This window comes from Channa argus, chromosome 12 (genome assembly GCF_033026475.1).
Source record: "Channa argus isolate prfri chromosome 12, Channa argus male v1.0, whole genome shotgun sequence".
Classification (NCBI taxonomy): domain Eukaryota; kingdom Metazoa; phylum Chordata; class Actinopteri; order Anabantiformes; family Channidae; genus Channa; species Channa argus.
This window is the reverse complement of record NC_090208.1, coordinates 1,730,125-1,753,329: the sequence shown is the minus strand read 5'-3', so window position 1 is coordinate 1,753,329 and position 23,205 is coordinate 1,730,125. Positions and strand designations below refer to the sequence as shown.

Below are 23,205 nucleotides of genomic sequence, written 5' to 3'. Positions count from 1 at the left end.
TCTGTGCCACAGAACCATCAAATGTAATTGAACTCAAAGATTTCTGCCAAGAATAGTGGTAGAATGTCCAACCAGAGTTCTGCCAGAAGCTCGTTTTAGACTACAAGTGTCCTAAAAGTGACACTTGCTGAGGGACATTTAATTAAATGTTGTGTTGATGTTGTGGTGTGTGTAGTTTTGACTGTGTATCTTTAGTTTTGAGCCAGAAAACCCCAAATAAATAAAAAGAGTTTGTTGAAAACTGTTCAAAGAAATCAATTAAAGCCCAATATTGTCATGACAAACTACATCTTAATCTGCGGATAAAAACAGGACTTTTTATCTTGTGAGAATCACTTAATTATCGTAGCTGTGTCATCATTAAAACATTACAAACACAGATCCTCCATAATAAAATGTGCTGAAGGTCCACAAAGCCCACAGCTACTCGGTGCTTGTAGTTTGTATTGTGTGTATCTTATATGAAGTCCAGGTGCAGACTAACATCACTTTGGATACTAAGCTGAATCTTACAAGTCATTTTAATTCTTAAATATGTAGCTGTTGCACTTCTCTGGAGCTACAACAGTACTGTGAGCAGGTTCTTTGGAGACATCTGCACGTGTGTGAGCTTTGGTGAAGCATCATGATCATAAAACAATCTTCTCAACCTTAACTTCTGAAAATAAATGTGCTTCAATCTGCAATTTGATGCTCATCCTGACACAACCCTCCCAACTCTAAAAAGAAAGTCTTTATGTGTTTTGATTGTAAAAGTAATGTCTTGATGTGTTTTACTAACAAAAGCTTGTAAAAATACTGTCATGGTCCCAGTGCACTTCCTGTCCTTGGACTTTTATTTTGTGGCCCCTTCTCCCCACTTCCTGTACCTAGTTCCCTTCCTCAGCTTTACCTTTATCCCTTATTGTTTGCAGCTGTTCCTCTCACTATTTAGGTCCAGTCTTCCCCACACTTTGCTGCCAGATCCTCGTTGTCTAACCTCCAGTCTACACTCTGACTCTTGGAAAACCTGAGTCTTACAATCCAGACTGAGGTTTGATGTGTTTTCTGTTTATTAGGTTCTTAGTCGTCTCCTTTTTGTTCATTTTGTTTTTTAGTAATTTGTTTCGTACCCGTGTCCTATTTAGTTTGGTGTGTTCCCGTTTGTTAGTTTCCTTAGACCGTGTGTTCACCTGCTTCAGTATTAGTCTGTTTTTTCCTGTGTGATCATTTAGGTTTTATTCTTTCATGTCCCAGCTTTATTTATCCCTGAGCCTTTGTTGTATTATTTGTGGTAAATTCTGTTCCCTTCTTGTTGTCAGCGTTAGTTCTGTTGTCATTATGTTTTCTGTGAAGTAAACTCCCCTCGTGTTCTGATCTTAGTCTTGTTCTGAACCGGTTTCTCGTGGTACAATCACAAGTATTGTCAATATTTATAAAACAACTATTGCATATTTTATAAAATTATTTGGTTTGATTGTAAGTTTAATGTGTTGATTATTTTTACTAAGAAAATAGTAAAAATACATTTATGCTGTTAAATTACAAGTTTTGATAGTATTTTTAAAACTTAAAAGCTTTCAATTTTTAAAAAAAATATAAATAACAAATTTAAATAAAGGTCATAATCTGTAAATTTATTTAAAAACATATTCAAATGTTGTAAAATGATATGAGACATCCCCGGCTCCTCTGGTCACATGTCAAATTGTCCTTGAGCAAGACACAGACACTGTGTGTGTGTGTGTGAGATTGTGAGTGTGAATGGGTGAATAAGAAGCAGTGTAAAGTGCTTTAAATGCCAATAGGTACAAAAGTGCTATATAAGTGCAGACTTATATTTTTGCCATATAAAGATCGTGTTAAATCCCAAGTTTTTAGTCATTAACTGTAATATCAATCTCTTCTCTACAATGTCTTCATTAATATTATATTGTGATCATGAGCAATGGGAATATTTATAAACACATTCTTGCACATTTTTTAATGTGTTTTGACTGTAAATTTAATATTTTAGTGTTTTCTTACTAACAAAACATTGTATAAATATATGTGTGTTTTTAAGGAATTTAATTGTAAACTGACACAAAATAAAAAATAGTGATTATATGTAAATTTAGTAAAGTTTGACCCTTATTTAAAAAAATAAAAACAGTAAAATGATTTGAAATTTATGCATAGCACCTAAATTTACATCTTTTTTTCCAGTGTGTGCACAACACCCTGATGGCACAGAGCAGTTGATTCAAGTGTGTGAAGGAACAATATCATAGGTGATTCCTCTCTGCTGCTGTCAGACTTTACAACCAGGATCTCTCCCAGTAGAACAAACACCAGATTACTGCCTCTAAGAACTGTGCTACAATAATGTCCTTAAGTGTTGTCCACAATTTCCCCATTGTGGGACGAACAAAGGTTCATCTTATCTACCTGAACTCTAACCATCACAACTGGTTAAAGTTCATTTAATAAACCCATCGTGATGGTTAGATAAGGAGGTTGATAAGCAGAGACAGAGCTACACTCATTGGTCAAATAAAGTTCAGCTGCACAGTTTGATGTAACAACAGAATCTTCAACATTAACTATGTTCACTTTTGTTTCTCACTGTCACTTTGTTCTCACAATTATATTTTTAATTATTACATGTTACAACTTTTTTAATTGTAGAAATGTGCTGATGGTAAATTGTAAACAAACAATCTGAAATAAAAAGAAAATCAAAACGAGTTTTTTAATATGAAAAACACACATTTCACAAAAGAGGCAGGTATTTAATGTGACAATCTGATTAATAAATCATATGTTGAAATCCAGAGAATTTTTATTATAAAACTAAAATAATGTTGGTTTAACTTCATCTAACAAAGACAAGTAGTGTTACTCCAACCTATATGCTGTGCGTGTGTGTGTGTGTGTGTGTGTGTATGACAAGTGCAACACTGTAAAGGGTTTTGAATAAAAGCACTTCATAAGCACTGTGGGGCTATTGTGGCTCAGGAGGAACAGTGGAGCAGTCATCCACCAATCCCAGGGTTGCTGATCCCCAGTTCCTCTGGTCACATTCAATTCAATTCAACTTTATATAGCACCAATTTACAACAAAGTCATCTCAGGGCACTTTACAGAATAAAGTCAAGACTCTACAGATATGTAGAGAAACCCAACAATTCCCCCTCGAACAAGCTGTAGCCAACAGTGGAGAGAAAAACTCCCTTTAATGGAAGAAACCTCCAGCAGAACCAGGCTCTATTCTAGATTTAATGGGAAGCAATGGAGAGAAATATGAGCTCTCTTGCTGACATGTTGAAGTGTCCTTGAGCAAAACACTGAAGCCCAACTCAGTTTCTCCCGGTGAGTGTTGGCCCATTGGTGTGTGAGTGTGTGAATAAGAAGCAGTGTAAAATGCTTTGAGTGCCAATAGGTAGAAAAGTGCAGAACATTTAGTGTTTGTCTTTACTGTTTAGGTAGTTTTGGATTTGACACTAGATTATGTGGACAGTGTTGACAATGACTGGAGCAGAAATCTCTGATCAATACTCAGTGTGTAAACGGTGAAAGTCAGGAGCAGTCAAAGTGAAGAAGAAGATCTCTGATCCAAAGTCAGATCAGATCAATAATCAAAGATTGATCAACAGACTGATCAAACTGATTGTTCAGCCATCAGAGGAGTTGGATCAGTGGAGCTGCCTCTGTTCCTGATGTCCACTGTCTCATCTTTGTCCTGAGTTCTTTCTGCATAAGACACAAAACACAGTCAGAGACAAGCGACAAGAGTCAGACAATCAAGGAAAAATACGAAGAAAACTGACCTTTGATCCTGAGCGGAACTGTTTTCTTTCTCAGTAAGATATTTCCCTCCTCGTTCCAGACTCTGCAGATATATGTCCCTGTGTCTCTGACTGTGGGGTATTTCAGGGTCAGACTGAGGTCTCCAGTTTCCAGCAGGTTTCTCTTCATCTCTGTTCGTCCTCTGTAAAACTGGTCCTGTTCTTCAGGCTGGTCAGAGTTGTTCTGATACACATGGACCTTCCTGTAGTAATTGTCTCTCCACTCCACTCTGACGTCTTCAGTCAGGTGAACTGTGGTTTCACAGGGCAGCTGGACAGACTCCACCCCTGAATCCACCTCCAGCACCTGTGGGACTGAGAGGACAACAAAGCTCAACATCATGTGGACAGACAGCAGCAGCAGCTCTGACACATTTTCTTTCATATTTCACTTCATACACTCAATCAAAGTTTTGCCTCTGAAAGACAATGACTGTTATCTAGTTCAAATCCAAGAGGAATTTTAAGACTCATCAACTATGAAATGTCAGTACTGTGGATGATGAGATCATGTCTGGTTAAGAGGACACGTTATTTGGCACAGACAGAGTGAGACAATCAGAGAACAGAAACCAAGATTCACATGTGTTTTAATGATGGAACATCAGCAAATGATCACAATGAACGAACATATTTCTAATCTTTCTGTTCTATTAATAGACACATTGTTATGTTCAGAATTTGAATATTATTTGTATTTGAATGTTGTGACCTGTAAAGTGAGAACAGTATTTTCCAAAGTTATCAGTTCCACCCCTACAACCTGATTGGCCACAGATGAGATCCCAAAATGTTGCAACATGATTGTCTTTCACGTGTCTGCAGGCTCAGTGTTTGGATGCTTTGTTTCTACAGACTGTGTCTTGTCTGTCCCCCTTTGTCTTTAAGAGGACAGAGGTTTTGCTGTAGTTTGAACGTAAATCAAAGGAAAACGTCCACTCTGACTGCAGCCTGTGAAAAACAACGACCTCAGTCCAACATGACACAACAGTTCACTTTACAGATGGAAAATTATATTTTTATGTCTCTTTCGGTTTTTATATAGATTTGTCAGTTTCTTCAGAAACCAAGATTCACATGTGTTTTAATGATGGAACATCAGCAAATGATCAGCTCATCATCATCAATCATCATCAGCTTGTGTCTTTTCCTCTTTAGGTGAAGTGGTGTCAGACTGACTGTTGCTTGATTTGTTGTAGAAGGTTGTGAAGTAGCTGATTGTGTTGTGTTTGCTGTGTAAATAGGGTTTTTTGTGCGACTGCTGTTTACTGCTCTGCATTCACTCATGCTCTTCACTGACTTTGGCTTAAAGGCCTCTGCTGCTGTTTGCGTCTCAGTGTATAAGGCAGTGATCACTGTGGTCATCACACAAAGTGTGAAATCTGTGAGGATGAAGGGATCTGACCTTCATCAATGTAACAATGTAGTAAATGATGAAGCTTTTTTCATGTCTGCTGTCACACAACCTGCTGAGAAAGTTCACCCTTCATCAGCAATGAGCTGCTCACCAGAGGACATGGTCTCACACCCCATGTCCTATTTATGAGGAGACGATCAGTCTGTTCTCCTGTATGTACACAGCAGCATGGACTTTGATAAATAAACAGACCTAAAATATGAATTTAACACTGTCAGGTGTATTTAATTAACACAGGTGATTTTTCTGTGTAGCTTTATAAGAGAGAGACAGAGACAGAGACAGACAGAGACAGAGAGACAGAGACAGAGACAGACAGAGAGATAAATCCTGAGCAGAATATGTTTGGTACTAATTATATTAACATACTTAAACACAGTGTAAAGAGTTTCCCAGGTGATGCTTCAGAAGACAGACACACTCTTGATGACTGAGAGCAAACTGGACACTAAGTTTAAATGCAACTTCAGAGTCAACAACAGGCTGGAGATGAACTGAAGTATGACAGAGCTTCACACTGAAAACTAAATGTACAGCAGTACTTCACTCATTAGAACAAGTGAAGGATTTATCACTGCAGCTGCACAAGAAGGTTTCAGAGGCATCTGAACAAGTTGAGTCATTTAATAGTAAATAATTATCTGTGGTCACCTGATAAAGTCACATGAACTACAACATATTCAGGTTCTTTGAAACTTTAAGTTTGGGGAAAGTTTGAATAATACTGGATATATGTTCTACTGCAGTACATTGTTGGTGTACAAATACAGTAATACTGGCTCAGTACATTGTGGTAGGGACTGTAACATGCACTGGCTGCTGTAACTCTGAGTGGAAGCTGAGCGCCACCTACAGACCATTTACTGTAATAGTGTTTTGGAATCTGCTATATTCTGTTTTAACAGTCAGCAAGTTTGATCTGATTAGTTTGTAATTTATGTAGAAAATACCAAGTATCTGCTGTGATTGTACATAATGCTAAGTAAACCAGAACATGTGACATGAGGAGTCTGGTTACAATGGTTGTTGAAGTCCTGCAGAATGAACTGACTTTGACTTCAAATCATTTGGTAAAGTGTTGTTTGATCTTTGAACTGACCTCTGACTTGCAGCTCCACTTGTTTCTTCATCAGGATGTTTCCCTCCCTGTTGTAGACGGTGCAGGTGAAGGTTCTTCTGTCTCTGTTCGTGGGGTATTTCAGGGTCAGACTGAGGTCTCCAGTTTTCAGCAGGTTTCTCTTCATCTCTGTTTTTCCTCTGTATTCTTCATCCTGTTTTTCAGGCTGATCAGAGCCGTTCTGACACACATGGACCTTCCTGTAGTAATTGTCTCTCCACTCCACTCTGACGTCTTCAGTCAGGTGATCTGTGGTTTCACAGGGCAGCTGGACAGACTCCACCCCTGAATCCACCTCCAGCACCTGTGGGACTGAGAGGACAACAAAGCTCAACATCATGTGGACAGACAGCAGCAGCAGCTCTGACACATTTTCTTTCATATTTCACTTCATACACTCAATCAAAGTTTTGCCTCTGAAAGACAATGACTGTTATCTAGTTCAAATCCAAGAGGAATTTTAAGACTCATCAACTATGAAATGTCAGTACTGTGGATGATGAGATCATGTCTGGTTAAGAGGACACATTATTTGGCACAGACAGAGTGAGACAATCAGAGAACAGAAACCAAGATTCACATGTGTTTTAATGATGGAACATCAGCAAATGATCAGCTCATCATCATCAATCATCATCAGCTTGTGTCTTTTCCTCTTTAGGTGAAGTGGTGTCAGACTGACTGTTGCTTGATTTGTTGTAGAAGGTTGTGAAGTAGCTGATTGTGTTGTGTTTGCTGTGTAAATAGGGTTTTTTGTGCGACTGCTGTTTACTGCTCTGCATTCACTCATGCTCTTCACTGACTTTGGCTTAAAGGCCTCTGCTGCTGTTTGCGTCTCAGTGTATAAGGCAGTGATCACTGTGGTCATCACACAAAGTGTGAAATCTGTGAGGATGAAGGGATCTGACCTTCATCAATGTAACAATGTAGTAAATGATGAAGCTCTTTTCATGTCTGCTGTCACACAACCTGCTGAGAAAGTTCACCCTTCATCAGCAATGAGCTGCTCACCAGAGGACATGGTCTCACACCCCATGTCCTATTTATGAGGAGACGATCAGTCTGTTCTCCTGTATGTACACAGCAGCATGGACTTTGATAAATAAACAGACCTAAAATATGAATTTAACACTGTCAGGTGTATTTAATTAACACAGGTGATTTTTCTGTGTAGCTTTATAAGAGAGAGACAGAGACAGACAGAGAGAGACAGAGACAGAGACAGACAGAGACAGAGAGACAGAGACAGAGACAGACAGAGAGATAAATCCTGAGCAGAATATGTTTGGTACTAATTATATTAACATTCTTAAACACAGTGTAAAGAGTTTCCCAAGTTTCCCAGGTGATGCTTCAGAAGACAGACACACTCTTGATGACTGAGAGCAAACTGGACACTAAGTTTAAATGAAACTTCAGAGTCAACAACAGGCTGGAGATGAACTGAAGTATGACAGAGCTTCACACTGAAAACTAAATGTACAGCAGTACTTCACTCATTAGAACAAGTGAAGGATTTATCACTGCAGCTGCACAAGAAGGTTTCAGAGGCATCTGAACAAGTTGAGTCATTTAATAGTAAATAATTATCTGTGGTCACCTGATAAAGTCACATGAACTACAACATATTCAGGTTCTTTGAAACTTTAAGTTTGGGGAAAGTTTGAATAATACTGGATATATGTTCTACTGCAGTACATTGTTGGTGTACAAATACAGTAATACTGGTTCAGTACATTGTGGTAGGGACTGTAACATGCACTGGCTGCTGTAACTCTGAGTGGAAGCTGAGCGCCACCTACAGACCATTTACTGTAATAGTGTTTTGGAATCTGCTATATTCTGTTTTAACAGTCAGCAAGTTTGATCTGATTAGTTTGTAATTTATGTAGAAAATACCAAGTATCTGCTGTGATTGTACATAATGCTAAGTAAACCAGAACATGTGACATGAGGAGTCTGGTTACAATGGTTGTTGAAGTCCTGCAGAATGAACTGACTTTGACTTCAAATCATTTGGTAAAGTGTTATTTGATCTTTGAACTGACCTCTGACCTGCAGCTCCACTTGTTTCTTCATCAGGATGTTTCCCTCCCTGTTGTAGACGGTGCAGGTGAAGGTTCTTCTGTCACTGTCTGTGGGGTATTTCAGGGTCAGACTGAGGTCTCCAGTTTTCAGCAGGTCTCTTTCCATCTCTGTTCGACCTTTGTAAAAACTGTGCTGTTCTTCAGGCTGATCAGAGCCATTCTGATACACATGGACCTTCCTGTAGTAATTGTCTCTCCACTCCACTCTGACGTCTTCAGGCAGGTGAACTGTGGTTTCACAGGGCAGCTGGACAGACTCCACCCCTGAATCCACCTCCACCTGTGGGACTGAGAGGACAACAAAGCTCAACATCATGTGGACAGACAGCAGCAGCAGCTCTGACACATTTTCTTTCATATTTCACTTCATACACTCAATCAAAGTTTTGCCTCTGAAAGACAATGACTGTTATCTAGTTCAAATCCAAGAGGAATTTTAAGACTCATCAACTATGAAATGTCAGTACTGTGGATGATGAGATCATGTCTGGTTAAGAGGACACGTTATTTGGCACAGACAGAGTGAGACAATCAGAGAACAGAAACCAAGATTCACATGTCTTTTAATGATGGAACATCAGCAAATGATCACAATGAACGAACATATTTCTAATCTTTCTGTTCTATTAATAGACACATTGTTATGTTCAGAATTTGAATATTATTTGTATTTGAATGTTGTGACCTGTAAAGTGAGAACAGTATTTTCCAAAGTTATCAGTTCCACCCCTACAACCTGATTGGCCACAGATGAGATCCCAAAATGTTGCAACATGATTGTCTTTCACGTGTCTGCAGGCTCAGTGTTTGGATGCTTTGTTTCTACAGACTGTGTCTTGTCTGTCCCCCTTTGTCTTTAAGAGGACAGAGGTTTTGCTGTAGTTTGAACGTAAATCAAAGGAAAACGTCCACTCTGACTGCAGCCTGTGAAAAACAATGACCTCAGTCCAACATGACACAACAGTTCACTTTACAGATGGAAAATTATATTTTTATGTCTCTTTCGGTTTTTATATAGATTTGTCAGTTTCTTCAGTGTGATTCTGTCCTGATACATCCACTCAGTGCATCATCAGCTTGTGTCTTTTCCTCTTTAAGTGAAGTGGTGAAGAAAATTCTAATCTAATCATGAAACTTAATCTGAAGCTGTTCTTCCAGAATGATCTCTATTTAATAAACTAGCAGCTTGATCCACTGCCTGTTTTAATGATGATGTGTTAGTAACTAAGCAAACACAGGAGACATGGGGGAGTCCTCACCTGTTACCTGTTGTGTTGCTGCACACATGTTTATAGAAAGTTTAATTATGTCATATTTTCTTAGTCTGTATCATCAAGAGCTTTTTTGTACATTTTTAAACTGTTTTTCCAGGGAAAAAAAAAAGTTTAAAAATGTACAAAAAAGCTCCGTGATGCCAGAACAACACAAATATTCATCATTAATAGAAGAAAACAAGAACAACCCCCGGTTTCTGTTCAGCACTGTAGCCAGGCTGACTAAGAGCCATAGTTCTGTTGAGTCTACTATTCCCTTAACTTTGAGCAGCAATGACTTCATGACTTTCTTTATGAATAAAATTGTAGCTATTAGAGAACGAATTCACCAGATCCTCCCCCCAAATATTACAGATAGATCTTCATGTACAGCAGTGCTAGAGTCATCGATAAGGCCCCAAACCCTGTTAGACTGCTTTTTACCCATAGATCTCTCTGAGCTAACTTCAATTATTACCTCATCTAAACCAACAACCTGTCTGCTAGACCCTATTCCAACTAAGCTGCTGAAGGAAGCTTTACCCTTAATAGATACGTTCATATTAGATATCATCAATCTATCTTTAGAAACAGGCTATGTACCACAGGCCTATAAGGTAGCTGTAATTAAACCACTACTTAAAAAACCCTGTCTTGACCAGGTGTTTTAGCCAATTACAGACCAATATCTAATCTCCCCTTTATTTCTAAAATAATTGAAAAAGTAGTCGCAAAACAATTATGTGATCACCTTCATAGGAATAATTTGTATGAAGACTTTCAGTCAGGGGTTAGAGTTCATCATAGTACAGAAACAGCGCTGGTAAAAGTCACCAACGATCTTCTCATGGCCTCAGATACTGGACTCATCTCTATACTTGTTCTGTTAGATCTTAGTGCTGCATTTGATACCATTGATCATAACATTTTATTACAGAGACTGGAACATGAAATTGGAATTACAGGAACTGCACTAGGTTGGTTTAAATCTTATCTGTCTGATAGATTTCAATTTGTTCATGTTAATGATGAATCGTCCATGCACACAAAGGTTAGCTATGGAGTTCCACAAGGCTCTGTGTTAGGACCAATACTTTTTACTTTATATATGTCTCCTTTAGGCAACATTATTAGAAAACACTCCATAAATTTCCACTGCTATGCTGATGATACCCAGCTATATTTATCTATGGAACCAGATGAAAATAATCAGTTAATAAAGCTTCAAGCCTACAAGACATAAAGGCCTGGATGTCCCACAATTTTTTACTTTTAAACTCAGACAAAACTGAAGTCATAGTATTTGGGCCCAAAAATCTCAGAGACATGATGTCCAACCATATTGTTACCCTAGATGGCATAAGTCTGGCCTCCAGTACTACTGCAAGGAACCTTGGAGTTATTTTTGACCAGGATCTGTCCTTTAACTCACATATAAAACAAATCTCTAGAACAGCCTTCTTCCACCTACGGAACATTGCCAAAATTAGGAGCATCCTGTCTCAAAGTGATGCCGAAAAACTGGTCCGTGCATTTGTTACCTCTAGGTTGGACTACTGTAATTCCCTACTTCGCTACTTGTTCCCTACTACTTGTGGTTCCCAGAATTTCCAAAGGTAGAATGGGAGGTAGAGCCTTTAGCTATCAAGCTCCTCTCTTGTGGAACCAGCTCCCAGTTCAGATTCAGGAAGCAGACACCCTCTTTACTTTTAAGTCTGGGCTTAAACCTTCCTCTTTAATAAAGCATATAGTTAGTTATAGTTATGCTGCTATAGGCTTAGACTGCTGGGGGACCCACCCGCCAATGCACTGAGCTCCTTTCCTCCTCTTGACCATCTCTCCTCTCCTCTCACCCCACAATTGTCACAACTGTATGTCATTAACTCTGTGTGTTCTCTCCTGTAGTTGTCTTTGTCCTCCGCTGTCCCCCTCTCTCTGTCCCTTTCTGCAGGTGTCACCGGCTTTGTCTCACTGTGTGTCTTCCAGTGTGCAGCTACTGGTCCTACCAACCTGCCCGATGTTTTTTTGTTGCTCTGTTCTTTTCTCTCTTCACTTTCCACTCACCCCAACCGGTCAAGGCAGATGGTCGTCCACCCTGAGCCTGGTTCTGCTGGAGGTTTCTTCCCTTAAAGGGAGTTTTTCCTCTCCACTGTTGCCTATGGCTTGTTTAAGGGGGAATTGTTGGGTTCTCTCTAAACATCTTTATAATCTTGACTTTATTCTGTAAAGTGCCCTGAGATGACTTTGTTGTGAATTGGCGCTATATAAATAAATTGAAGTTTAATCAACTGCTTCATGAAATGATAAACTGTACATAGAGAAAATATCTTGCACCTTATTGTTGTGATGGTTTGTACTTGGAAAGACTGAATCAATGTGCATCTTTGATCTTAACAGTAGATCAGTGTTTATCAGATCAGACTGTGCTTGAAGTGGAAAATTGTGTGTCTACAATGAGAGAGACATAGAAAATACCTTTGTTTTTTAATCTCCTCACATAAACTGCAAGACCTGCAATGACCATCAGAGCCACAACCAGAAGACTCAGAAAAACCAGGCCCAAACTGGGAAAATGTACAGTTCTGTAACATCATAAACAAGTAATGATCTCATCTTTGAAGTGTGAGAATGCAGGTGCTGACTTTTGACAGGAACCTTCAAACTCCACCCACATTAAGTGGCCACGCAGATGTGGATTTGGGGACGAAGACCACTGAATTTCAACATTTTTTGATGTGAATGTCTTCAAAGACGAGGTCAAGAGAATGCGTGTGTGTGTGTGTGTGTGTGTGAGTGTGAGACAGGGGTGTATTATGTCTCATAGTTGAAAAGAAACAAACAGTATTTGATCTTTCAGATTTTTTTTAGCTTCTATTTTGTTGCCGGGTCAAATTGACCCTAACAGTAGCTTTGTAATAGAAACATGTAGGAAGGTTACAAATATGTGAACTGAACCATTTTTATTTTATGTTGATTACACTAAAAAGCCAAGCAGGAGAAGTTTCAAAGTGAAAAAATACTTTTAAGTAAAAAATACTTTTAAGTATTTTTTATATTGTTAAACTTCAAAACGGGTCAATTTGACCCTGAACATTACAGGAGGGTTAAACTGACCTTTGACCTGGAGCATCACTACTTTCTTCATCAGGATGTTTCCCTCCCTGCTGTAGACGGTGCAGCTGCAGGCTCCTCTTTCTTCATCTGTGGGGTATTTCAGGGTCAGACTGAGGTCTCCAGGTTTCAGCGGGTTTCTCTTCATCTTTGTTCGACCTTTGTAACGATAGAACTGTTCTTCAGGCTGGTCAGAGCCGTTCTGATACACATGCATCATCCAGTCTTTACTGTTCTTCCACTGCACTCTGGCGTCTACAGGCAGACAAACTGTGGTTTTACAGGGCAGCTGGACAGACTCCACCCCTGAATCCACCTCCACCTGGTAGACTGAGAGGACAACAAAGCACAGCATCACATGGACAGACAGCAGCAGCAGCTCTGATGGTAACAGGACCTCACTGTCCCATGAAGACACTCAGGAACTACTTATTGTGACTGATTCTCAGTTTGGTTCTGATTTGTTCCTCACTCTCAGTCTGTCTCAACAGTCAAGGAGCAACAAGAGTAAAGATGTGAACCATCAGCATTATGGGTAATGTAGTAGTAGAGACATACCTGACATGAAATAGTGACGGAAATGTACTAAAAGACCCCCAGCAACAATCAGAAGAAGAACCAGGAGAACCAGGAGAACTTTGGCCCAGGATGGAAATCGTTCTGTGGAGAATATGAACAACAACATGACCTCTGACCTCTGACCTGTATCTACAGCACTGACCTCTGACCTGTCACTGACCTTTGACCTGCAGCTGTACGTCTGTCACTCTCCATTGTCGTCCAACTCCATCTCTGACAGAGCAGGTGTAGGTTCCACTGTCAGACAGTTGCAGTTCTGTCAGATTCAGACTGAGGTCTCCAGTTTCCAGAGCATCAGGCATCATCGATGTTCGGCCGCTGTAAAGCTGGTTCTGGTTTTTAAGTTCATCACCTTCCTGCTGACTCTGGTGGACGGTTGAAGGACTGAGATCAGAGCGGCTCCACATCACTGTGGGATTGTTCACGTCAAAAGTGGGAAACTCACAGGGCAGCAGGACAAACTGGTCCCCCTCATACATGTCCACAGCTGAGACATGCTGGGAAACTGTGAGGACACACAGAAAGAGAGGGTCCATCTCAGCAGCCTTATTTCATGTCTCATTACTCGTCCGTCCTCAGGTGAGTCAGAAACCAACCTGGTCCTGTTTGTGATTGGACGCTGCAGCTGATCAGGCTGCTTTGAAACCACATCACCACAGTTTAACACCAACAACACTGACAAACACCAGAACCAACTCAGGATCCTGGTTCTCACTGGTTAGAGGTTTTCAGTGGGATTTTTAAATAACATATCACACTTTGTATTTCACATTAACACATGAATGTGTATGTTTGTTCATTGTATAAAAGTTATGGGTTATGTTTCCTGCTGAATCAGCAGGTGGAGCTTTGAGGATCAATGGTCAAAGTAAAAATCTCAAAGACATATTTTTGTCCACATGTGTGTCAGTCTGTGTGTCTGTGCTGGGATTTGTATTTCAGTCTGTCTGTGTGTCTGTACATACATTTGTAAATAACTACATTTAATATGTGTGTACATGTAAAATAATGTACAAATGTATTCACTCAAAAACTGAATGTAAATGTCTTTAATTCTTTGTCTTTTTAGCTAAAAGTGCTGGAAAACCTCACAATTGGCTTTTTGTAAGTCATGGGTCAAGTTAGAAATGTCTCAGTCTGGTTTCTGTCCTCATCACAGTACAGACACAGTCCTAGTCAAAGTAGTTAATGACATCATGTTTAACCTAGATAACAATAAACCCTCAGTTTTATTACTGATGGACTTAAGTGCTGCTTTAGATACAGTCGACCATCAGCTTGTTTTAAATAGACTGAGAGAATTGGAACTGTTTTTAACTGGTTTTCTTCTTGTCTTTCCAGCAGACAGTTCTGTCTTGAAACTAGTGAAAACATATCAGGAACGTCTGAAATAACTTACATGTTCCCCAGGGTTCAAATTTAGGTCCACTACTTTTTAAACTGTATCTGTTAACTCTAGGTGGTGTCGTCAGGAGACATGGCGTCTCATTCCACAGCTATGCTGATGACACTCACCTTTATGCGTCTCTGTCTCCTAATGTCTGTACTGAAGAAGTTTGAATAAATTAGTAGTTGAATCTACATTTCTGCACTAAAATGTCCAGAAACCCCACATGTTTGGAAGACTTGAGGCTGCATGTGTTTATTTCTACTTTGGTGTGTTTGTGTAATTCAGCTGTGACATTAACAGTCATTAACCCACAAAGCAACAAGCTTTAATCCTTAGTATTTAATTAGTGCAGCACTTGCTCTTTAATTCTGCCCCATGAGAAGAAGTTCAGAGAATCTGCTGGAAGCTGAACTTGTGGAAAAACTGCACTGACTTTGTAGAGAGAAGTTTCTCATTCACTTCAGTACAGTCAGTTTGATCAGAGCAGCATCTGGTGGAGATCAGAGGAACTGCAGATCCATGTGCTTTAACCCTTGTGGCCTCCTCACATTTACTACCCTCTGGACACCTCAGTGGCAACAATGTACACGTACAAACAACTATTACATCATCCTACAACAACATTTTGCTTCTGTTTTTTAAATAAATGACCTAAAGAACTTCACACTTGTTCAAAACTAGCAAACATTAAATCATTTTGAGGGATGTGTGTCATGTGCCTCCTGCCCAACAACTGTTAGTGTTTCACAGCCAAAGATAAACCTGCAGCTTGGCTGAGGGGTCATTTCATCAGTGAGCAGAGAAGGAGAAAAGCAGCAAAAATGAAGAGGCATTTTAGAAATGCTCATGCAGCCTTTATCTAGCAACAAGCAGCAGGACTCATCTGAATAAGACACAAGCTTCCAGTGGGAGTCTGACACAGAATGCTCACTGGAGTCCTCCACTTGGCTCTGACCCTTCCTCTGAAAGTGGAGAGGACACTGAGCTTCCTGAAAATACAGTGAGTGGACAGCAAAGACCTAAAAAAAGACGTCTTCTACCATCTGCACCAAGTGTAACAGGTGCATTTGTAGAGAGCAGCAATTTCCAAGCTGCAGGACAAGAACTTAACTAAACACACACACACACACACACACACACACACACACACACACACACACACACACACACACACAAACTCTTGGGCCCCTGGTTGTCACACGCCTCCATAATATAACTGGCAACTATACAACAATGTCATACATCAGCCTCCAATGGGAAAACGGCTGCATCTGGTGGAATCCTCTGGCCCTGTCGGACGACCAATGTCCTGCCCTGACACAGGAGGCCTGGATCCCGGCTAAAAGAAGACATTGGACGACACCTGCTGCAGCTTAATACTTCATCAGACCACTTCCCTGGTCCAGGTGGAGAACCGGTTCACTGTTCACTGAGAAGCTGGAAAGGCCAACTTCCCCAGCAGCAGTTTCCTCCGACTGCCTGCCCCGTGAGATGCCAGACGGCTCGGCCCCCACAGGTGTCCGCTCCACCTCCCGTGGGCAGCGCGGTCGGGACATTCTGCCGGGGCTGAGCCAGAACTGAAATGCCACCACCACCAACACCGTGCCTCCAGAGAGGAATCCACATGCTGCTCCACCACAGACGGTTCTTCACAAGACTCCTCAGTCTGCACACATGGCTTCAACCACAAGAACCACACACAGACTCTCTGACATGGATAATTTCAATATTTTCTGGGATCGTCCTCAGAACTTCAAACTAGATGGACTGCACCCGAACTTTCTGGAATCACGGATGTTGACTGAGAACATTGTCCACAGCATCTCAGTCTCCTGCATCCTCTGCTCCAACACCCGACAACATCCACAGGTATAAACAGTCTGAGATACTTATAGAATCTGATGTTACCAACAGACAAAATGCAGCTGTTATGGATTCTAACCTTTCACCCAGAGAATTTTATTATTTTAATGAATGTTATGATCTTAACCACACTGCTCTTTGTCCCATAGAGACTATGTCTGAACCAAAACCCCAAAACTATTAAATGTGGATTATTAAATATCAGATCTCTCTCTTCTAAATCTGTTAGTAAATGACTTAATAAACGATCATCAATTCGATTTATTTTGTCTCACTGAAACTTGTTTGCAGCAGGAAGAATATGTCAGTTTAAATGAGTCATATTAATGATCATGTTCCTAGAAGCACAGACTGAGGTGGAGGAGTAGCAGCAATATTTCATTCTAGCTTATCAATAATTCCTAGACTCATTTTACTGGTCTGTTCAGTGTTTTACTTAATGCTCTGTTCACTCTACTGCCAACAAATGATTGGATCCTGGTGAAGCTGTAGTTCTGTGGTGGTGTTGTGTTGAGCATGTTTCTTTACGTATCCACCACCTTCACTCACCAACCAGGTCAGTGCTTTTTTTCATGTCTCTGCTACAGTTTCTCCTGAACCAACACACTGGTGATTGGCTCTCAATCGCTCCATCACAGCACTGAAGTTGAGCTTTTCTAAACTTTTCCTTCACCTCATTAGAGTCTGTTGGTCTCTGCCTCACACAGCAGGGGACACTGGCAGCTGACCAACACATATATCTGCATTAGTATGAATGCACAGTTAGAGAATCTACAAAATCTCCATGTTTAGAGCTTGGTCACCATCATTTATGGCTATGAGCACATTAACGTTAGTTTGCTGCCACGACACAGTGAAAATACACAAACTATAGCACAATTGGTACAAGTTGTACCTCAGTAAGTGGCTGTTTAACTGGCTCTATCCAACACCAGATCCATGTCCATCATTCACAGTCCAGATCTAACTCCCTTCAGCTACTGACCTGTTAGTGGGCTCCTGTCTCTGGAGGTTGTTTCAGTCATGACTCAATAATTTAACCTCATATTTATCTTTAAATATCCCTTCTTTTATTATTCAGTGCAAACTAACATGTCAAGGTTTCAGGAACTGTACATCACACTTTTTCAAAAAGTGTACGTGAAGAATAAGAGGTTTTTCATAACCACATAGTTTGTGTAATAGCAAGTTGACATGATGTTTAGATGCTTTAGGAAAAAAGAAGCTGTGAAACTTCTTCTATGTTCATCCACCACTATTCACTGAAAGAATTAGAGATCAGAGATTTTTTTCCTGCCACATATCCTGTAGTGGTCTTTCTGTGTGGAGTGGTGGCCAAAGTACACACATTCTTTACTCAAGTAGAAGTAAAAATACCTTTAAATTAAAGTATTGATTAAACTTCTGTACTCAGGTGAAAGTGATAAATGAAATGTAACAAAATGATTAAAGTAAAAAGTACATTTCTACCAGCTAATTCTGTGTTTTATTTATTTGATAAAGCAAAATATTCTGCTGTGTTGGGGACAAGACCCCCTGGCTGTATGCACACACACACACACACACACACACACACACACACACACACACACACACACACACACACACTGGAACAAAGTCCCTATAGGAAACAAAGTAACTAGTGTTACAGTTTCTCTTTTACCAACACTACTGACAACAGTCAGACACTTTTATCCAAAGTGACTTACAAACAACCAGCAGACACTAGGGACAACTGTGATGTTCAGTGTCTTGCTCATGGACACTTGGACTGGGAGTCGAACCACTGACCAATTTCAAATGTAGGAAAAGTACGAAATACTCAAGTACAGAGGTCTGAAAAATCTACTTAACTACAGTGAATGGTGGTCTGTCTGTGTGTGTCTGTCTGTGTGGACACTGAGACAGACTGGAGACCTGTCCAGGGTGGACCCCATTTTCTGGATGTTTCCAGCAGCTTGTCCCATTTCTGCTTCAAAAACAGTTGTTGCTTCCCACAGATCAGATATATGTATGTTTCTTTTCTGAAGCTTCATCAGCAGCCACAGAGCTGCAGTTACTTCAGATGACAAAGGCTGTGCTTCCATTCCAGATGACTGCAGACAGTCCACTAAAGTCAGTTGTGTGGGACAAAGGAAGTTTCTCTTACCGTGTATGAAGATCACAAACTCCACAAACATCTTCATCTTCCTGCTAAAACTGCAACAAATCCTCCTTAAATCAGCTGCTTCCTAAACTAACTGCAGGTTCACAATGGTTCTAATCTACTGACACTGTGGGAAAATGTTAGTTTCACTTTTAGCACAAGGGGCTGGTTTCATTACACAATCCTGCTTCAAGTCAAACAGCTTTAGACAAACACACTGTAGTGTAGAGGTGACACTGGTTACACACACACACACACACACACACACACACACTTAGGCAGCATTTCTCTCTTCTCTAGTTCCTCATTAGTCACTGATGGACTCAGTTTTGACTGGACACTTCTTTTCTCTTTGCAAACACTTTGTTTTCACTTCTGAGTTTTTTAAGCATTAAATTTATGTGTGAAAACTAACCAAGCCATATTTTAGATGGTCTTCTATGTCACATGAATATAGCAGCCTATCAGATGTCAGAGCTAACCCTACAACTCTGTGGAACACTTTAGCAGATGGCCCAAACCACTTCTTCTAACATTGTTGAAGTTAAACTAATAAATGTGTTAAAAAATGCTCAGCTTTTTAACCACTGTTATAAATGTCATATGCACAATGTCGTGCTCCCATTAAATGGTAACATTTTTGTGAAATATTGTCTTTGGCCCCTAATGAATACGATTTAATAATAATTGTAATACACTACAGTTACCCCTGCAAATGGCCACCCACCTTGAGCCTGGTTCTGCTGGACGCATCAAACCCTGCCCTTTAACCTTCTGCCCTCTGGCAGGTAGTACAGGAGTATCAGGAGTCTGAAAAACTGACTAAATTACAGTTTTTTCCCAGTGCGTCTAGACCGTTAACCTTGAAAGAGTGATTTCAAATTGGCAACTCTAATTCTCATGGTAACATGCAATGTGTGCGTGTGACGTTTGTTTTTTTTGTCCTTCTGGTTTAACCCGTGAGTTCAAGGTCGCCACAGCGGATCATATGTCTGCATGTTGATTTGGCAGTTTTTACACTGGATGCCCCTCTTAATGCAATTTCTACCGGGCTGGGGATGGGCTGTTGGGGGTTCACTGTCTTGCCCAGAGACACTTTGACATGTGGTCAGAAAGAACAGGGCGCGAAACTCGGACTCTGTAGTCGGTGAGCTGCAGATCTACCAACTGTGATACTTTTTGCTTGTATTTAAAAGTGCATTGTTGGGAGCTGCTCGACTAAATTTCATTGTAGATTTAGAGAAAGCGTATGACAGGGTGCAGAGAGAGGAGCTGTGGTATTGTATGAGGACGTCTGGAGCGGCAGAGAAGTATGTTAGAGTGGTGCAGGACATGTATGAGAGCTGTAAGACTGTGGTGAGGTGCTGTAGGTGTGACAGAGGAGTTCAAGGTGGAGGTGGGTCTGCATCAAGGATCAGCTCTGAGCCCCTTCTTGTTTGCCCTGGTGATGGACAGGCTGACAGATGAGGTTAGACAGGAATCTCCATGGACTATGATGTTTGCAGATGACATTGTGATTTGTAGTGAGAGCAGGGAGCAGGTGGAGGAAAATCTAGAGAGGTGGAGGTCTGCTCTGGAAAACAGAGGAATGAAGCTTAGCCGCAGTAAGACAGAATACATGTGTGTGAATGAGAGGGACCCAGGTGGAACAGTGAGGTTACAGGGAGCAGAGGTGAAGAAGGTGCAGGACTTTAAGTACTTAGGGTCAACAGTTCAGAGCAACGGAGAGTGTGGAAAAGAGGTGAAGAGGTGAGTGCAGGCAGGTTGGAACGGGTGGAGAAAAGTGTCAGGTGTGTTGTGTGATAAAAGAGTATCAGCGAGAATGAAAGGAAAGATGTTCAAGACGGTGGTGAGACCAGAGATGTTGTTCGGCTTAGAGACAGTGGCACTGAAGAAAAGACAGGAGGCAGAGCTGGAGGTATCAGAGCTTAAGATGTTGAGGTTCTCTTTGGGAGTGACGAGGATGGACAGGATCAGGAATGAGGACATCAGAGGGACAGCTCATGTTAGATGTGTTGGAGATAAAGTCAGAGAGGCCAGATTGAGGTGGTTTGGACATGTTCAAAGGAGAAACTGTGAATATATCGGTAGAAGGATGCTGAGGTTGGAGCTGCCAGGCAGGAGGTCTAGAGGAAGAACAAAGAGGAGATTTATGGATGTAGTGAGAGAGGACATGAAGTTAGTTGGTGTGAGAGAAGAGGATGCAGAGGACAGAGTTAGATGGAGACACATGATTCACTGTGGAGACACCTGAAAGGAAACAGCCAAAAGGAAAAGAAGAAGAAGACACATCAATATAAGAAAAAAACATTACCAGAGTAAACGTTGGTTCTTTCTTGAAATGTCAGTGAGTCCAGAGTTTTCCCAGTTAGCATGTTAGCAACAGGCATTTAACTAACATAACAATAACCAATTGAACCACAAGTACATAACAATTTTTGCAGAAACTACAGCTACATTATAGGCCTGTGGTACATAGACTGTTTCTAAAGATAGATTGATGATATCTAATATGAATGTATCTATTAAGGGTAAAGCTTCCTTGAGCAGCTTAGTTGGAATAGGGTCTAGCAGACAGGTTGTTGGTTTAGATGAGGTAATAATTGAAGTTAGCTCAGAGAGATCTATGGGTAAAAAGCAGTCTAACAGGGTTTGGGGCCTTATCGATGACTCTAGCACTGCTGTACATGAAGATCTATCTGTAATATTTGGGGGGAGGATCTGGTGAATTCTTTCTCTAATAGCTACAATTTTATTCATAAAGAAAGTCATGAAGTCATTGCTTAAAGTCCATCAGTAAATCATTGATCGATCAGAAAAACTCCACCATCTTTGTCTGTAACCAGCTTCTCCTGGAACCAAACACACAGTGACTGAGCACCACCCGTCTGGCTGTGGAGGCCACAGAAACAAACTGCAGCTGCTTCCTCAATGTTAACAAACTGTATGCAAAGTACAATATATCACTGATATGAGAACATACAATAAATCATTAGTGTGATAATCTCTAGGTTTTGTTACCATTAGTAATAATTAGTTACAGTTACTTAGCTTCTTACTGCATTAACTGTTGCTTATTATAGTGAAGTGTTAGTGTTAATGGTAACAACTGACATGTAATGTATAATTATTCCTCATATTCATACAATGTAAAAATTACACAAGATTCAAAATGTTCATAATGTCAAAACTTCAATCCATCCATTAGGATGGAGGCAAACCCAGCTGTCACTGGGCAAGAGGCAGGGTCCACCCTGGACAGGTCTCCAGTCTCAGGGCCAACACAGAGAGACACACACAGACAGACAAACATTCACAACTATGGGCAGTTTGGAGTCACCACTGAATATGTTTGGACTGTGGGAGGAAACTGTAACACCCAGAGGAAACAAACACAAGCACTGGAAAACATGCAAACTGCAGACAGAAAGGCCAAAACCAGCCGAGGATTCGAACCACAGACCTTCTAGCTGTGAGGTGTGAGGTCTAACCACTCCACTGCTGTGCTGTCCTCAAAACTTTAAGTATATGTTAAATGTTTTAAGGCCATTTAAATATTTTCATTAGCTAATAAAAATAACTCATGTACATTTTTAAAAGTGATAAATAATTTAAAACAATTTCTTCCATAATGTCAATGTGCCAAAAGTCTGGTCACATTTATTGCAGCTGGGGATCTGGAGATAAGCAAGCTGAATTGTTTTAACATGATTTACAGTCTACTCATCACATAGACAGAATGTTGTTGAGCTTTGAAACATCCACTTGATTTCTGTAAGTGACACTGAAGCTAGAAAGACGTGTAAAAATGGCTAAAACAACAAATACGCAGGAGACACAAAAGATAGTGGATCACTAACCTTCTTGGAGGCCTCAGTCTTAATTTATTCACTTGCATCAGTTAAGAAAAGACAGGAAGTAGCTGGATATTCCTTAAAGTTTATGGGTTGAGGTGTTTAGTGCTCATGCAGTAAGTGTATTTTAACTGAATGTTTACAGGGATTCAGTTTCATTTGTCATTCAAAAATATCACTGAGTAAATATTTAGTCCAAGAAATGTGATTCTTTCTAGTTCACTGTTATTCAATAATCATCATTTTAAGGATGAAAATGAAAGATTATGAAAATAAGTATAAAAGATGAAGTTTAAAAACTGAAATTGTGTAGTGAGTAAAAATTAAAGTGGACAGTATCTGGGAGGACAAGAAGACATAGAAAGAGGAAGTACAGTGACCAAACAGGATGTCAGTGCTGTAAAAAAAGCTGTTTATGAGAATTATGGTTGTATAGTTGTCACGTACTCAGTTATAAAACCATGTGTAAAGTTTAGGTGAGAGTTGTTTCCCATAGACGTCCTGCTCTTGTCTTTTCTTGTCTTGTCCCCATTTTTACCAAGGTTGTGTCTTGTGATTTTAGATTGTTTTTGTGTTGAT

At 40.2% G+C, this 23,205-nt stretch overlaps 2 protein-coding genes across 3 annotated transcripts in view; both read right to left on the bottom strand.

The window, feature by feature from the left end:
- Nucleotides 1–23,205, bottom strand: part of LOC137136946 (hemicentin-1-like) — a 104,582-nt gene that overhangs the window by 18,716 nt on the left and 62,661 nt on the right. For both annotated transcript variants that reach the window (XM_067522759.1, XM_067522760.1), the window contains exons 6-7: nucleotides 8,392–8,718; nucleotides 6,326–6,655 (exon numbers count right to left, since the gene is read on the bottom strand). In XM_067522759.1, the coding sequence (XP_067378860.1) occupies nucleotides 6,326–6,655; nucleotides 8,392–8,718 (657 nt within the window). The remainder of the gene's footprint in view (nucleotides 1–6,325; nucleotides 6,656–8,391; nucleotides 8,719–23,205) is intronic.
- LOC137136964 (V-set domain containing T-cell activation inhibitor 1-like) lies at nucleotides 13,483–18,951 on the bottom strand. Its single transcript, XM_067522780.1, has 2 exons — nucleotides 18,776–18,951; nucleotides 13,483–13,878 (listed from the first exon to the last, which is right to left on the bottom strand). The coding sequence occupies exons 1-2, from the start codon at nucleotides 18,810–18,812 to the stop codon at nucleotides 13,526–13,528; spliced, it is 390 nt and encodes a 129-aa protein (XP_067378881.1). The 5' UTR covers nucleotides 18,813–18,951; the 3' UTR covers nucleotides 13,483–13,525.

Bases quoted from the DNA above. Each gene is read 5' to 3' on its own strand.
- LOC137136964 (XM_067522780.1), bottom strand. From the start codon at position 18,812: ATGAAGATGTTTGTGGAGTTTGTGATCTTCATACACG. The intron at 13,879-18,775 runs GTAAGAGAAACT...GTGTCCTCACAG, and splicing joins GTTTGTGATCTTCATACACG to TTTCCCAGCATGTCTCAGCT.